The 17965-nt window shown below is 41.9% G+C and overlaps 2 protein-coding genes across 2 annotated transcripts in view; both read left to right on the top strand.

Moving 5' to 3' along the window:
* LOC131190358 (zinc finger protein 850-like) overlaps nt 1-10426 on the top strand; it is a 40781-nt gene extending 30355 nt beyond the window's left edge. The window contains exons 8-9 of the mRNA XM_058167680.1: nt 3770-4962; nt 10224-10426. Of these exons, the coding sequence (XP_058023663.1) occupies nt 3770-4962; nt 10224-10283 (1253 nt within the window). The 3' untranslated portion in view covers nt 10284-10426. The remainder of the gene's footprint in view (nt 1-3769; nt 4963-10223) is intronic.
* Nucleotides 10427-10486: 60 nt separating this feature from the next.
* LOC131190359 (zinc finger protein ZFP2-like) lies at nt 10487-17723 on the top strand. Its single transcript, XM_058167681.1, has 3 exons — nt 10487-10918; nt 11982-12132; nt 16591-17723. The coding sequence occupies exons 1-3, from the start codon at nt 10487-10489 to the stop codon at nt 17721-17723; spliced, it is 1716 nt and encodes a 571-aa protein (XP_058023664.1).
* Nucleotides 17724-17965: the final 242 nt, after the last annotated feature.

The following is a 17965-nucleotide window of genomic DNA, read 5'->3' on the forward strand; positions in this document are numbered from 1 at the left end:
CTGTTACTTTAGAAAGTTAATCTAAGTTAAAAGTTCCCAAAAAAGGATCTCCAAATGTTAAAAAGCGGTGATGCTAGAAATAGTGACAAAGAATTATAAGAAGTTGATGGGAATATTTAAAGATAAAGATGTGAAAGTAGAAGGCTCCCAACAAATGGTGGGAAAAGATGAATATAACATACAGAAGGCAGCTGAGAAATTAGAAATGGTGGTGGAAGGGACAAAGCAAAAATAAAATACAAAAAGATAAAAATAAAAACAGATAAAATACTGAAAAGACAGCATAGACAGCATACTAAAAATCAGATAGACAGTACCCTAAGAACTTATAACAGAATAGAGAAAAAGAAAAAAGAAAAATAATGAAAAGGTAATGGATGAATATTCAAAAGATGCAGCAGAAGGAGATAAAGGGTAAGACAGAGGGAACAATTAGTTTGTGTAAAAATGCTAGACAGACATATAGGATTCCAAAAGAAACATAAAAGAATCCTTAAAAATTCAATAAATGATGAAATTCTAAAAAGGCTGAGAGATGATGGATATAAAATATTACAATATAGTAACAATAGAAATAAGTGGAAAGTTTAAACTGGGAAAATAGTAGTAAATATATAGAAATATAATGGAATTTATCATAAATACAAATACATTAAGATTAGAAAGTGGAAGACTAGGATTAGGTATATTTAAAGGTATTATTGTGACCAATAGGATGTAAAAATATACTGGAAAATATCGTTTTCAAGGACTATAAATTCAGGGGACTTAGAGATATAATTTTGGGACTGATTAAATCTTATTGACAACTGTTTTTTTTTTTTTTATTCAAAAAGTTTTACAAAATTTTTTCCCCCTTTCCCCCCCTCCTCTCCCCTCCCTTCACAACCCCTCCCCCGACTTCCCGGAACGGCACAAGGTATAGTTAAAAATAAAACAAACATATGCTAAAAATTTTCATCCCAACTTAATTATACCCTACAATCATCAATTCCTAACTTCCCCAAAAGCAATCAAAATAATACATCATAATCATTCAAAACAGTCTGATAACTCTTAGTCTGATATCTACGTTGAATATAGTCAATCCATTTTTCCATTCCTTTAAGTATCTTTCTTGCGTATTGTCTTTCAAAAAGGCTGATATCTTCGCCATCTCAGCCAAATTGGCAACCTTCAATATCCATTCTTCTATTGTTGGTACTTCTTTTTTCTTCCAATATTGTCCTATTAGTAATCTTGCTGCTGTTATTAGGTTTAAAATCAATTTAGTCTCAATTACTGTACAATCCGTAATAATTCCCAACAAGAAAAATTGCGGCAGGAACTTTATCTTCTTTTTCAAAACATTTTGTAAAATCCACCAAATTTTTATCCAAAAGGCCTTTATGTCCTTACAAGTCCACCAAATGTGAAAATATGTAGCGTCATCACAATTACATCTCCAACATTTTGCTTGCATATCTGGATACATACACGATAATTTTTAGGATCTAGATGCCATCTATAAAACATTTTATAAAAATTTTCCTCAGATTCTGTGCCTCGTGAATTTAACATTTCTAACCCAAATTTTTCCCAAGTTTCCAATAATATTGGCTCCTGAAAATTTTGTGCCCACTTTATCATACAGTCCTTTACCAAGTCCCTTTCAGAATCTATTTCAAGTAACACATTATACAATCTCTTTATATGCTCCTGAGACTGATTTCTAATTTGCTTTACCAAATTTTCCTCGTTCTGGTCTATTCCAATTTTCTGACCTCCCTTCCATCTAGCATGTAGTTGCTCATATTGAAACCAAGTATAATTTTTCCCTTCCTCTCTTAATACTTGCAGAGATTTTAACTGCAAATTACCTCTTTCAGTATACAAAAGATCTTTATATGTAATCATTTCCTGATTCTGTTCTATGTTTATATTTTCTATTGTATGTCTAGGACTTGCCCATATAGGAACCTTATAATTTAGTTTATAAGAGTATTTTTTCCAAACACGCAGAAGGGCATTTCTTAGCACATGATTTTTAAAGGCCTTATCCACTTTTTTGTCATAAATTAAATATGCATGCCATCCATATAGCAAATCATAACCTTCTATATTCAAAATTCTGTCCTCTGTTAAGTTAAACCAATCACTTATTGCAGAGAGAGCAGCTGCTTCATAATATAATTTAAAATTAGGCATTTTTAAACCTCCCCTTTCCCGAGAATCTTGAATTATTTTCATTTTAACCCTAGCTTTTTTACCTTCTGCCATTGTTAATTCCCTTCTGCCATTCCTCAAGATTCTTATCTTTCTTAATTATTGGTATCATCTGAAAGAGGAATAAAAATCTAGGTAAAACATTCATTTTAATAGCAGCAATTCTCCCCAGCAAAGATAATTGCAATTTTTTCCAAACAATCAACTCCTTCTGAACCTTTTGCCATAAAACCTCATAGTTATTCTTATACAATTTCACATTTGACGATGTAATATAAACCCCTAAGTACTTAACCTTCTTTACAATTTCAAATCCTGTTATTTCCTCTAGTTTTTCTTTCTGTTGTCTGGCCATATTTTTTATTATCACTTTTGTCTTTTTCTGATTTACCTTAAACCCTGAAACATTCCCATATTGATCAATTATTTCCAACAAAGATTTACTAGAATTTATAGGGTTTGTTAAAGTAATCACCAAATCATCTGCAAAAGCTCTTAGTTTATATTCATATTGTCTAACTCTAATTCCCTCTATCTCCTTTACTTCTCGTATTTTATCCAATAATGGTTCTAGAGTTAAAATAAACAATAATGGTGATAAAGGACATCCCTGTCTTGTTCCTTTCGCAATCTTAAAAGGTTCTGTTAAGCTACCACTGGTTTTATTAGTATTTATAAAAAGTTGAGATACTGAATATGTGGTGGGACACCGAGTGATAAACTGGGAAAACAGTATAATATCGATTGATACATAAAAGAATATATTAACATTATAATGAGCACATTAAGGCTAGAAGTTGGAAGATAAAAATTCTGTATATGTAATTGTATTATTATTGTGAGCATTGCGTGAAAAATATGTCAACCCAGTCATTACACTGTCCACAAAAAAAATGTTGGTTGTTAAAGAAAAGTAGCGATGGCAGTGGCTGGTTCGGAGAACCAGTAGCAAAAATTCCCCCCCCGCCATGCCCACCCAGTCGTCCGCTTGCCCATTTGCCGCTTCTTTTAAAAAATGCTTTTAAAAGGTAAAGAAAAGACTCTGAGGATCACAGCTGAGCTGAGTAAAAAATGCTTTTAAAACTAAAAAAAAAGGATGCGCGCCACAACTGATCACCCTCGCCTCCATGCGCTGTTCTACTTACCCCATGCCTCCTTTTGGCATGCACTGCATGCACGCGCGCATCTCACATTTGGTAGTAAACCGGTTCGATTTCACCACTGTGTCAGAAGGTTACAAAAGGGGATCACATGATCTAAAACACTGCAACCGTCATAATTGTGAGTTAGCTGCTAAGCGCCGAATATAAATCATTTGACCATATTGAATGCTGCATAGTCATAAGTGTGAAAAATGGTCGTAAGTCACTTTTTCCACTGCCACGGTAACTTTGGTCACTAAATGAACTGCTGTAAGTTGAGGTCTACCTGTAGTTTCTGTATTGCTGTCAGGATACCTGTATCAACTAATCCATGATATCAGCAGGCATTGAGTGCCACTTGGAAGAGAGTTGAATTTTTATGCAGTATAATTGACGTCTTCCTACCTTGCTTGTTCTTCTAGGAAGCTCCGATCATCAACACTATTTCCTCGGAGAAATGACAGACTTGCCCGAGGAAATGAACAGCAAGAAGAGGATGAAGGCAACTTCTGACTCTCCTCCAAGAAGCCAGAAACTGCACAAATGCCAATATTGTGGGAAGCTCTGCAACTGCCACTCCCACCTGATTATTCACGAGCGAACCCACACAGGGGAGAAGCCCTACAAATGCTCGTTGTGTGGCAAAACCTTCAGTATTAAGGGCAGGCACCTCATCCATGAGAAATCTCACACCGGGGAGAAGCCGTACAAATGCTCTGAGTGCGGGAAGAGCTTTGACACTCGCTGCAACCTCCTGAGGCACCAGAGAGTTCACACGGGTGAGAAACCCTACCGTTGCTCGGACTGCGGACAGAGTTTCCGGTACAGACCACAGTTAGTGATTCACGAAGGGACCCACAAAGGGGAGAAGCCTTATAAATGTGCAGACTGTGGAGAAACCTTCGGTCAGATGCGGCATCTGGTGATACATAAGTGGACTCACACAGGAGAGTGGCCTCACAAGTGTGAGGTCTGCAGCAAAAGTTTTAATCAAAAGTCGGACCTTATTACACACACCAGGATCCACACTGGGGAGAAGCCATATGTCTGCTCCGATTGTGGGAAAAGTTTCATTTCGAGTTGCCAGCTGAAGAAGCACGAGAGAATTCACACCGGGGAGAAACCGTACCAGTGCGCAGTGTGCGGGAAATGCTTCACTTACAGTTATCACCTCACAACGCACAAGCGGATACACACGGGCGAGAAACCTTACCAATGCCCGGATTGTGGGAAATGCTTCACTTACAGTTATCACCTCACAACGCACAAGCGGATACACACGGGCGAGAAACCTTACCAATGCCCGGATTGTGGGAAATGTTTCATTTCTAGTTCTCACTTTGCCACCCATAGGAGGACTCATACTGGCGAGAAGCCCCACCAGTGTACCTACTGTGGGAACAGTTTCCTTGAGCGATCGCAGCTTGCTAAACATGAGAGATCACACACGGGAGAGAGGCCCTTCATCTGTTCTGAGTGTGGGAAGAGCTTCCCCCAGAGCCAAGAGCTCAAAAAGCACATGCGGACTCACACTCGCGAGAAGCCATATGGGTGCACCGAATGTGAAAAAATGTTCTCCAGTTCCTCTAATCTGTCCAGGCATCAGAAAATCCATGTGAGGGAGAAGCTGTAATGGGGTGTTTTTAGAGATAAGATAGTAGTATGATCAGAGCATCTAGATACAGGTAGTCCTCGTTCGAAGTGTTAATTGACCTGAAAAAGGGGCTTGCAACCTGGATTTGAAATTCTGATGGTCAGGTCCCCTCCACGGTCATAGTCAAATTTTGGACACTTAGCAACAGAACAATTTGCAATATCCCACGGTCACCTATCCATATGGTCTATCCATATCGTCACAAGGGAATTTGTTAAGATAGAGGTAGTCTTTGACTTACAACAGTTCATTTAGTGACTGTTTGAAGTTATAACGGCACTGAAAATGTGACCTAATGACCATTTCTCAGACTTATGACTGAAGAAAGTTAGCACCCACCCCTCTCCTAGAAGAATGAAATATTTTAGGAAACATTGAAAAGACAGAATATTATATTTCCCTAAATGAGAAATGGAGAAAGATGTTTTTTTCTGAGGCAGGAAACAAACTCAGTCTTTCTTAATAGCCCTAAAGATACTGTGGAAGCTACCTTTTAGAAATGCAGATTTGATAATCCATTCAGACAGGATTAAAACCTCAAAGAAGCCAGCATCTAGGATTAATTACATTTGTTAAACAAGATTAAAAACCCCAACTCATTGGTGGCCTTCAAGAGACAGACTAACTAAAACCAAATAACAAAATACATAAAACAAGCCTCAAAGTTACAAAATGCTGTAGAACAAACTGTATAAAAATCAGTGGTGAAATGCTACTGGTTTGTACCGGTTTTGGGTGAATCAGTAGTGATAAAAACTACCGGTTCAGGTAGTGATAAAAACTACCGGTAGTAAAAAAAAAGCTACCGGTTCCTCTGAACCGGTATTTCCAATGATCAGCTGTGCCGCGCGATTTAAAATCACTAGAAAGCAGGAAATCTTACTTTCTAGTCAATCTAAATCGCGTGGCACAGCTGTTCCCCCATTTGCTGTTCTACTTACCTTCCCAAGCCTCCTTTTTCCATGCGAAGCGCATGTTTGGGCTGTGCATGTGTGGGCTGTTAACCGGTGGCAAACCAGGGAAGATTTCACCACTGATAAAAATCCATGTGCTCATCAAACCAGGTGGTCAGCTAATCAGAATCACACGTGCTTGGTGGTTCTGCTTCACTGTTAAAACCAACTTTCCAATCAGCCTCCATGTTTCCAGTGTCTTTCTCCCCACTTGGAACTGAACGCGGATGGACATTTCTTCCAATATGACTGTAGCAGCATCCCTGCAGTCAGGAGATTTACATCTGCATGCTTGACAACTTACTCATATTTATAATAATAACAACAGAGTTGGAAGGGACCTTGGAGGCCTTCTAGTCCAACCCCCTGCCCAGGCAGGAAACCCTACATCATCTCAGACAGATGGTTATCCAACATTTTCTTAAAAATTTCCAGTGTTGGAGCATTCACAACTTCTGCAGGCAAATCGTTCCACTTATCAATTGTTCTAACTGTCAGGAAATTTCTCCTTAGTTCTAAGTTGCTTCTTTCCTTGATCAGTTTCCACCCATTGCTCCTTGTTCTACCCTCAGGTGCTCTGGAGAACAGCCCAACTCCCACTTCTCTGTGGCAGCCCCTGAGATATTGGAACACTGCTATCATGTCTATATTGTATCATTATGATGGTTGCAGTGTCCCAGAGTCCCATAATCCTCTTTTGCAGACTTCTGACAAGCAAAATCAATAGGGAAAAACCAGATTCAGTTAACAATTGTGTTACTAATTTAAGAACTGCAGTGATTCGCTTTAACAAAAAAAGAAAAGTCATAAAAGTGTGGCAAGAAAAGTCATAAAATGGGCCAAAACTCACTTAACAACATAAATTTTGGGCTCTATTGTGGTCGTACATTGAGGACTAAATGTACCTGTATTTAATTTAATAGCTGGAGCAATGAAAGGTTGGACAATGTGTTAGAACCAGGGGTGAAATCCAGCAGGTTCTGACAGGTTCTGAAGAACTGGTAGCAGAAATTTTGAGCAGTTTGGAGAACCGGTAGTGGAAATTTTTCAGTAGTTTGGAGAACTGGAAAATACCACCTCTGGCTGGTCCCAGAGTGGGGTGGGAATGGAGATTTTGCAATATTCTTCCCCCAGGAGTGGGGAGGAAATGGGGATTTTGCAGTAACCTTCCCCTGGAGTGGGGTGGGAATAATTTTGCAGTATTCTTCTCCTGCCATGCCCACCAAGCCACACCCATCAAGCCATACCATGCCCACCAAGCCACGCCCACAGAACCAGTAGTAAAAAAAAATTGGATTTCATCGCTGGTTAGAACACACAGTTGCAGCTAATTGGTTGAAGAGAGCTGGCCACTGCATGAGGCAATCTAAGCTGTGATTGGTCACTGTAGGTGTGGAGGAGTTTCCTTGTTTCCCGCCTTTTTTCCTCTGTAATTGTAATTTACTTCATGCTCTGTAATTTACCTCATGATATTCCTGCTATGTTGATTTACCTCATGATGCCCCTGTTTGGCTGATTATCTTGTTTCCTCTAAATCTAATTGTTTATATAACACTACAAGTTTGTATCAGCATCTCTGACCCCATTTGGATACTTGCTATGCAATTCCCTCACAATCTGATGGGACATAATCAGTTGTGAGATTCTGATAGATCAGTGTTTTTCAAATTTGGCAACTTTTAAGATGTGTAGACTTCAACTTCCAGAATGCTGTCCAGGCAATTCTGGAAGTCCACCCCTCTTAGAATTGTAAGTTTGAAAAAATCCTGTCAAAAATGGGCAAATTAAGATATTTTTTAGGGATCTGTACTTTGGTCTCCCTTTAAAAAAACAAAAAACAACACATTGCAGATTATCCCGAGCAGCATATCTATGAAGGAAGACTCTAATGGAAACATGCTTTATGCATAAAAAATATAGAAAGGCATCTAAGGATCACTAATCTCCCCACCTTCATGGCCCATAATTTATGAGAAGTTTGCAATAGAATAGAATAGAATAGAATAGAATTTTTTATTGGCCAAGTGTGATTGGACAGAAAAGGAATTTGTCTTGGTGCATATGCTCTCACTGTACATAAAAGAAAAGATACCTTCATCAAGGTACAACATTTACAACACAAATGATGGTCAATGTATCAATGATCTCAACAGAAATTTTCCTCAGCTCTGCTTTTTCTGAATATGCAATATCTGTGATCCTTCTGAGCCCTAAAAATAGTCACAAAGTTCTCTCAATCACAAACATCGTCATCCAGTCTCTTTATTTATAGCGTGGGATCCTAAAAATAGGCACAAAGTTCTCCCTATCATAAAATTTATTTATTTATTTATTTTGTCACAACATCATACAAAAAGATTATATAGTATATAAACATATATATGAAGAAGAAAAGAAAAACAATAGGACAGGAACGGTAGGCACGTTTGTGCGCTTATGCACACCCCTTATGGTCCTCTTAGGAATGGGGTGAGGTCAATAGTAGAAAGTTTTTGGATAAAACTTTTAGGATTATGGGAAGAGACCACAGAGTCAGGTAAAGTATTCCAAGCACTGATGATTCTGTTGCAGAAGTCATATTTTCTGCAATCTAGATTAAAGCGGTTGACATTAAGTTTAAATCTATTAGTTGCTCTAGTATTATTGCAATTAAAGCTGAAGTAGTCTTTGACAGGAAGGACATTACAATAGATGATTCTGTGAGTTAAACTTAGGTCTTGTCGAAGGCGACGGAGTTCCAAGTTTTCTAAGCCTAGGATTATTATTTTTATTATTTTTATTATTATTTTTAATTATTATTTCCAAGCCTAGGATTATCCTCCTCTGTCTTTACTTTATTATTTATTTATTTAGTATTTATATCGATTTGCTCCAATTGTAGCTGGGGATTAGCGCCTGCAGGTTTCTGTTACTATTGCAGTGATTGTCAGTCTCTCTCTCATTTATTTATTTATTTTGAAAAAAGAATCCCGGTGCTTGGCTTCCATCCTTTGGCTTTTCTCGGGGGGGTGATATGGAATTGGTGAGCTTCTCTGGCGGGGTCCCGGCTGGAAGAGTCTGGCTTTGCTCGGAAGCCCCCCAGTCGCCCCCCACCCGAAGCAGTAGCTTCAGCGAAGGAATTAAACGCAGAGAGCTTTCCTCTTGCGCCTAGAGAGGAGGCAGGGAAGGGGAGGGAAGCGGGGCGAGGAGCCCAGTTTCTTGCCCATCCCGCCCGCCCTCCGCGTTCCTGGTCTCCAGACATCCCTTATGCCAGGGCTGCGGAGATCCTTTCGTGGGGAGGGGCGCTCAAGAGGCGCCAGGTGGGCAAAGGACGCTGGAAGAGGGCGAGGGAGGAGGAGAGGGCATCCCGAGGTGCAGGAAGGGAGGTGGAGGTGGGTTTTTTTACAGCGGGTCCCCTTCCCTTACGAGTCCCCGCTTTTGCTTGCAAAGTTTTCTGCTCCCTGCCGGCTGCTGCGCGGCGGTGAGGGGCGTTCAACAGGCACCAGGTGGGCAAAGGACGCTGCAAGAGGTTTGGACCAGGAGGGAGAGGAGAAAAGGAGGAGGGGGGAATCCCCAGGTGCAGTAAGGGAGGGGGAGATTCCTGGGGGAGGGAGTGGGGAGAAGCGTGGAGGTGGTCTTTTTACAGCGGGACCCCTTCCCTTCTGAATTCTCCCATCTTTACTTGTAGCCGCTGAGCCTTGTCTTTACTTGCTGAGTCTTTACTTGCAGCCACTGAGCCTCCGCTAGACTCTGATTCCCCTTGAAATCCTTCCTTCAAGTCTCCTTCCTTCCCACCAGCCCAACATCTTGGTGCAGCACCCCTCCCACAGCTTCCTGGTGTTGCCTTCCCCACGTTCCCCCCGTCTGCTGACTGGGGAGGATCAGGTCCCCAAAGTAAGTCTGGAGGGATAGAAGAGGCGGAAAACTTGGGGAGATCTGAGTTCAGAAAGAAAGTGGCTGAAGGGGCTCCCTCTGAGGTTATGAACCCTGCTAGGAGGAGCCCAGTGGCATCTGAAAGACAGGTGACAAGAGAACTGAAAGGCATCCGGTGGGTTTGTTTTGAGATGCAGCACCTGAACCTGCCTCTCTTAACATGCCCAGATTCCCTTTCTGGTGACTGCTGCCTCCCTCTTTATCTCTGCCCCACTAACTGAACATCTGGGTGGAAGTTTTCAATTATACTTTTTACCAGGTAGTCCTCAACTTAACACCACAATTGAACCCAAAATTTATGTTGCTAAGTGAGATAGTTGTTAAGTGAGTAATTATGATAATTTCTATTCCTGCCAGGAAGAAAGATGGAGGTACGGGACTCGGCAGGATGCCAGGCAGGAAAAAGAGAGCCAGTGAAGAGAAGTGTTCAAACTACGGCAACACAGGAATATCTGAATGGTTTTACTACATCTCAGATTAAGCAAGAACCGGAAGAGGAGCTAGACCAGTTGTGTGAGATTGAGAAAAGAGAAGCTCTGAGGGCTCCATATTTGTATGGAAGAAACTCTCTACCTTCTCTGTCCTCACCAGAGAATAATACTAGGCTGCCTTTTAGCAGAATGGCCGATCTCCATCAACGGTCCCTCAGAGGAAAAGCTGCATCCGAAACCTTGCCAGGCCTGGGCTGCACGGAACTTCCCAAATTTTACGAAGGCCTGCATTCCCCAGTGGAAGTGAAGGAAGAGTTGGTGGAGGAGGACAAACTCAGTGTGGTGCTACAATGCCAACACTTCCGGCAGTTTCACTATGAGGAAGCTGAAGGGCCTCAGAAAGTGTTTGGTCAACTCTGGGACCTCTGTTGCCAGTGGCTGAAGCCGGAGTGTCACTCTAAGGAGCAAATCCTGGAGCTGGTGATCTTGAAGCAGTTCCTGATGATCCTGCCGCTGGAAATGCAGAACTGGGTTCGGGAACAGTGTCCGGAGATGGGGAGCCAGGCGGTGGCTCTGGCCGAGGACTTTCTTCGGAGGCTGCCACAAGGAGATGAGCAGAGGGTGAGCATGGATCCTTTTCATGTTGGGCACCCTTGTAGAGTTCCGCTTACGGCCACAATTGAACCCCAAATTAAGCGAGACATTTGTTAAGTGAGTTTTGCCCCATTTTGCGACTTGTTAAGTGAATCATTGCGGCTGTTAAGTTAGTAACGTGTTTGTTAAATGAATCTGGCTTCCCTGTTGACTTTGCTTGTTAGAAGGTGGCAAAAGAGGATCACTTGGCCCCAGGACACTGCAACTGTCATAAATATGAGTCAGTTGCCATGGTTTCTGAATGATCACCTGACCATTGGAATGGCGCAACCGTCATAAGTGTAAAAAATGGTCATGTCACTTTTTCAGTGCTTTTGTAACTTCAAATGGTCACTAAATGAACTGTTGTAAGTCGAGGACTATCTGTAGCCCACCATGGGAGTGCTTTAATGATGAAAAAGCAGCCTAAAATCAGTAGGAAAGTGATGGTGAATTTTCATGTAACACTCTTTATTGGAAGACATCAGCTTTTGTCACTCATAATCTGCTGCTCTGTATGACTACATTTTAATTAGTTGGAGAGACAGATTTGGGGATGCAGATGTGGGAAAGCAGAGCCATGAGAAACTGGTTAGAAGCTTCTTGTCAGACAGCAATTGTAATGGGTTATAAACCCAATGTGTATGTTGAGACATGGAAAAGAAAACTGATGGCAGAAGAAGACTTAGTCGTCCATCGAGTTTCAACAATTTATTTGCTGCATTAGCCCCCAGTGCTAAATTCAATGAAAGTACATTTCTTTATACACAGTTAAGAAATTGGAATGGCTTTTGATTGACATTCTTCTCAGATTCAGGGATCGCCTTCTCCATCATTGCCAATCTGAGAGATTCAAATTGGGACATTTTAAACTTGTTCTGGATAACTAAGCTGTGGTTTCCTTTATAACTTTACCGATCTTTAAAGCAGGGTAGTTGTGTCACATCATTGCTTCCTGAACCCCAGTGGGTTTGTAGCCTTTGAAAATTATTTTGCCAGAGTTGGAGAAGGGCTGAAATGAATCTCTGATCGATCCTGGTTTGTGTACCAGCTGTTGGCTGATGATGAGAAGATGTGTCCCAATCGTCTCCTTCATGCTTCTCACACACAGGAAGATCTGGCGGACTTGCGTCATGAGCCTTCCAATTCCGAATTGGATCCGTTGGATATCGTGAAAGTTGAAGTCCCCATGGATGGAGACAGTGAGTAGACCAAAATGCTTTTAAAAAACCTGGGGATGAAATCCGGTAAGTGTAGGTAGAACGTGGTTGATCCATCTGAAACTGCCTCCTGATTATGGCTTTGGAGATATTTGAAGGTGCTTGTCACCACAAATCTTAGTAACAGAATTGCGGGCCCCAGTTGTAGTCACTAAGCGAAGACTAACTCACGCCCATCTCCACCCTGCAGTCTTATTCTTCCTGCAGTTGAAGGGGAGGAGACCAATGTGCAGTAGGGAGTCTCTCTGGATGGCTTTCCTGTTAGAGAGCTGGTGTGCTGCAGGGGTGAAGGTGCTGTTGTTGGACTAGGAGTGGGGACACCCAAGTTCCAGTCTCTCCACAGCCATGAAAGGTCCCTCAGGCTCAGCCCCAGTGTTGGGAGTCAGGAGGTCCGCACCGGTTCCTGCAAACCGGTAGCTAACATTTTTGGCAGTTTGGCGGACCGGCTGATCCCACCACTGCTCAGCCCCAATTGATAGACCAGGAAGACTCTTAACACTTTTTTTTTTAATCGAGAGTGAAGGTAATAAGAAAATCTTGTAAGTCTCATTGTGTTGTACTTTCCCTCACCAAAACTTCCTGTTATGCTCCTGTGAATTAGGAAGGTAGCAAATAGTGATCATGTGATCCGTAGAAGCTGCAGGCATTGTAAATACAAGCCAGTTGCAAGGAACCTCAATTTTGATCACATGACCATCGGGATGCCGTGTTGGTTGTCAATTTATTTATTTGTTTATTTTATTTATTTTTCGCATTTTTATACCGCCCTCTCCCCCTAAGGACTCAGGGCGGTTTACAGCCAGAATAAAATATACATATAAATACAGGATAAAACAACAATTAAAAAACTTATTAAATAAGGCCGAATGTTTAAAATAGAAATACAAATAATAAAACCCCATTAAAAACCAAATTCAAAATTTAAAAATTCTAAAAATTCTAGTCCAGTCCTGCGCAAATAAATAGATGTGTCTTAAGCTCGCGGCGGAAGGTTCGAAGGTCAGGATCCAAGGATCAATTATAAGTCACTTTTTTCAGTGCTGTTGTAAGTTCAAACAGTCACTAAGTCAAGGACTATCTGTACATGGGAACTATTGAACATGCCCTTGTAAGAAGAAATTCACAGGAATTTACCCTGTGGCCAAAGGAGGAAGAATCAGACAGGAATTTCAGGATACAGAATAATAGAGTTGGAAGGGGCCTTTGAGGTCTTCTAGTCCAACCCCCTACTCAAGCAGAAGAACCAATACTATGTCAGACAAGTGGCTTTGTAGTTTCTTCTTAAAATTCTCTAGCGATGGAGCAGAGAGAACATAGTTTCCATGGTGATCCAGCAGAAATGGATAAATAAGGAAGTCACCCAGATGGGATCATCAAAAATATTTTAACATACTGAAATTTACATGTTGACTTTATCTTTCTATACCAGGGGTATGAAACTCAAGGCTAAAACGGGCCGCGTGCACCCACCCCGCAGTGTTAGTATTCAAATAATTTAACAACTGCTCTAATGACTGGCTGGGTAGGTATGGCCAGGTGGTCATGTGACTGGACAGGCGTGGTCAACTCAAAATCTCTCATCATACCCAGCCCCACCTTCCGGCTACTCGCCTCAAAGGAGCAGCATATCTATGTAGGAAGACTCTAATGGAAATTTCAAATTTCTTTATGATATGTGCATAAAGATATAGAAAGACATCTAAGGATCACTAGTCTCCCCACCTTCATGGACCATAATTTATGAGAAGTAGTTCGCAATGATCTCAACAGAAGTTTTCCTCAGCTCTGCTTTCCCTGAATATACAATAACTATGGTCTGTCATTGAGCTGTGATCATTCTGGCCCTAAAAACAGACACAAAGTTCTTTCAATCACAAGAATTGTCATCCATTCTCTTTATTTATAGCATGGGACCCTAAAAATAGACATAAAGTTCTCCCAATCACAAAACTGTCCTTCTCTGTCTTTATTTATATTCTGGAATAGTCAGATAATGAGGAAAAGCTGAGCAGGAGAGATACATGGAAAGACATTATTATTGATCTGATTTAGGGACTTTTACACTATGTAAGATTCCTTCCCTACCCCACCCTATTACTTTTTTTTGGGGGGGGGTTCTTGGTTTTCCTCCCTCCTTTCCTTGATTTCTTTCCAAAGAGTCTGCTTGTTGTCCAACTAAATGTGCTAGAGACAGATGTGTGTTTTAAAGCACAACCTGTTTTGCAAAGAGATTTACTGATATGAGGAAAAGGTCCAAGTGGGTGGAAGGATTTTTGACCCTCTTTCAAGCTGATTTTCTCAGAATTGGTTCTAAAACCGGACATAAAGTTTATTAGCACAGAAATTGTAATTGGAGCAAAGAAGGAAGCAGGGGTTTTTAGGAAGACAACATTAGGCCAATGCAAGTTTTTGATGGAAGTTTTCTTGTTTTCCTTATTTTCATATCTTGGCTTTAAAATCAACCCAAAGATATTACATTTGTTCAACATAATGTATATATGGGGTATGGGATATCAATTTTTTCAGTTTTGCTATAGTCCAGGTGTTACTGTGCTTAGTAGTGCGATTTTATACTATTTCATATCGTTGTGTAATAATCCAAATTAAGAAAGGGGAATATGCTTTGGGGTAAAGGCTCACTATGTGTTTGCCAGCAAATGTTTGAAAGATTTGTGCAGCGAGGCAGGAAAAAGCACAATGGATGTGAGGTATTAAAAGGTCTGAAGTGTGTGCCCACACAAGCGACGAATTCCTCTTCCCCTTTCAAACTCATATTGTACAGCTTCAAGAGAGGTAACTGAAGATTTGAAATCTTCATTTTTGGTCTGTTTTTCGATTGTTTTCCAAGCCATTTTCTGGCCCGTTTTTGTCTGGGTTTTGGGCTGTTTTTTGGCTATTTTCGGGCAATTTTCAGCACTTTTTCAGGCCATTTTGGATGTTCAGTAGTAGTAAATAAATAGAGGGAAATTGTACCTTGCCTTTGACTCAATTTTCCTCTTTATTTATTTACTACTACTGAACATCTAAAACAGCCCAAAAAATAGCATGAAAACAGCTGAAAAACAGCCTGAAAATGGCCCCAAAAGAGCCCAAAAATGTCCTGAACACAGCTGAAAAACAGCCCAAAAATGGGTGGGGGCAGGGCCAGCCATTGTGGAATTAGCCAGTTTGCCGAACTGGGCAGAATTTTAACAAGAAGTTAGCCTGAACCGGCTGAATCCCACCTTTGCCCCTCGCCTCATTTTCACCCTCCATGGCCTCCTGCAGCACTCTGCCAGCCAAAAACGGGGCCAAAAACAGGCTGAAAATGGCCCGAAAACAGGCTGAAAATGGGGCCAAAACTGGGCCCAAAATGGCCTCTAAATGGGTCTGAAAACGGGGCTGTTTTCAGCTGGCCAAGTGCTGCAGAAGGCCATGGAGGGTGAAAAGGAGACATGGGGGAGCTGTGCGGATCCCTTGCACCCCATTTTGGCCAGCAGGGTGCTGCAGGAGGCAGTCATCCTTCTTCCCCCCACCCTCCCGGTCTGTGGAGGAGAAATACAATGCTGATCCAGCCCTTGAAGAAATCCAGTTTGACACCCCTGTTCTATGTTAGCCAATATATATAAGCTGTGGTTCAGCTTTAGTTCAGGGCTGCTCAGTAAGCTGCCAATGCTTTGCTGGGAGTCCAATGTGCAACCTTAATATTTTGCATGCTTAATAATTGAATGTTGCATTGTCCAAGTTGCTTTAGGTGAGGCAGGGTTTGCCCACAACATTCTCCGTTTCTTTATGCATCTCCCTTAATTGCCAGGGAACAATCAGATTGGTCTTATTGGTTTTTGAGATGAAATAAAATTGGGACACTTGTCAGGAGTTTATCTAATATCTCTGATGCGCTTCTTCTCTTTAGCAAGCAAGCAAGTGGCAGCCCTCAGCTGCCCTTCTTGGGTTGGCAAGCTAAGCAGGGATAAGCTTGGAGAGTCCATGGATGGGAGACAAATTGGGAAGAAAAGGTCTGAAAGCTAGTTTGTGAAGGGGGAGAAAGTTCTCCGAAAAAAGAAAATGACAGTTATAGAAAGTCCTTGACCTACAACCACAATTGAGCCCCAACTTTATGTTGTTAAGTGATACAGTTGTTGAGTGAGCTTTGCCCCATTTTACAACTTTTCTCGTCACACTTGTTAACTGAATCACTGCACTTGTTAAATTAATCCCACGGCTGTTAAAGGAATGTGACCATTGGGATGCTGTCTAGTCAGAAGTGAGAAAAATGGTCATAAGTCACTTTTTCCAGTGCTGTTGTAACTTTGAATGGTCACTAAAATGAATTTTTGTAAATTGAGTACTACCTGTAGTTTCTGTGTTGCTGTTGAGATAGCTGTATCAGCAGCCATTGAGTGCCATTTCGAAGAGAGTTGAAGTATAATTGATGTCCTCCTAATTTGCTTGTTCTTCTAGGAAGCTCTGACCATCAACATTATTTCCTCGGAGAAGTGACAAAGGGAATGTACAGTAGCAGAAGTATGAAGGCCACTTTTGACTCTCCTCCAAGGAGCCAGAAAGTCCCCCTGAAGAAAAAACTGCACAAATACCAATATTGTGAGAAGGTCTCCGACTGCCGCACCCACCTGATTATTCATGAACGAACCCACACAGGAGAGAAGCCCTACAAATGCTCGTTGTGTGGCAAAAACTTCAGTGATAAAATCAGGCACCTCATCCACGAGAGAATTCACACCAGGGAGAAGCTGTACAAATGCTCCGAGTGCGGGAAGAGCTTTGGTACTCGCTGCAATCTCCTAAGGCACCGGAGAGTTCACACGGGCGAGAAACCCTACTGTTGCTCGGACTGTGGCCAGAGTTTCCGGTACAGACCACAGTTAGTGATTCACGAAGGGACCCACAAAGGGGAGAAGCCTTATAAATGTGCAGACTGTGGAGAAACCTTCGGTCAGATGCGGCATCTGGTGATACATAAATGGACTCACATGGGAGAGAGGCCTCACAAATGCGCCGTCTGCAGCAAAAGTTTCAATCAAAAGTCGGACTTTATTACGCACACCAGGACCCACACTGGAGAGAAGCCGTATGTCTGCACTGATTGTGGGAAAAGTCTCATTTCGAGTTGCCAGCTGAAGAAGCACGAGAGAATTCACACCGGGGAGAAACCGTACCAGTGCGCAGAGTGCGGGAAATGCTTCACTTACAGTTATCACTTCACAATGCACAAGCGAATACACACGGGCGAGAAACCTTACCAGTGCCCGGATTGTGGGAAATGTTTCATTTCTAGTTCTCACTCTCACCATAAAAGGACGCATACTGGCGAGAAGCCCTACCAGTGTACCTACTGCGGGAACAGTTTCATTCAGCGATCGCACCTTGTCAAACATGAAAGGTCGCACATGGGAGAGAGGCCCTTCATCTGTTCCGAGTGTGGGAAGAGCTTCCCCCAAAGCCAAGGGCTCAAAAAGCACATGCGGACTCACACTGGCGAGAAGCCATACGGGTGCCTCAAATGCGAGAAAATGTTCTCCAGTTCCTTTAATCTGTCCAGGCATCAGAAAATCCATGTGAGGGAGAAGCTATAATGGGGCACTTTAGACAAAAGACGGTGGGGCGATCGGAGTAGCTAGATACGGGTAGTCCTCAATCGAAGTGACAGTTGACCTGAAAAAGGGGACTTACAACCTGGATTCGGAGTTCTAAAGGTTGGCCCCTCCATGGTCCCGTGACCAAATTTCAGCCACTTGGCAACAGAACCATTTGCAGGATCCCATGGTCACCTGACCACGTTTTGCAATGGTTTTTGCAGAAAATCAGCACTTGGCAA

The sequence above is a fragment of the Ahaetulla prasina genome, chromosome 2, assembly GCF_028640845.1.
Source record: "Ahaetulla prasina isolate Xishuangbanna chromosome 2, ASM2864084v1, whole genome shotgun sequence".
In the NCBI taxonomy this organism is placed as follows: Eukaryota; Metazoa; Chordata; class Lepidosauria; order Squamata; family Colubridae; genus Ahaetulla; species Ahaetulla prasina.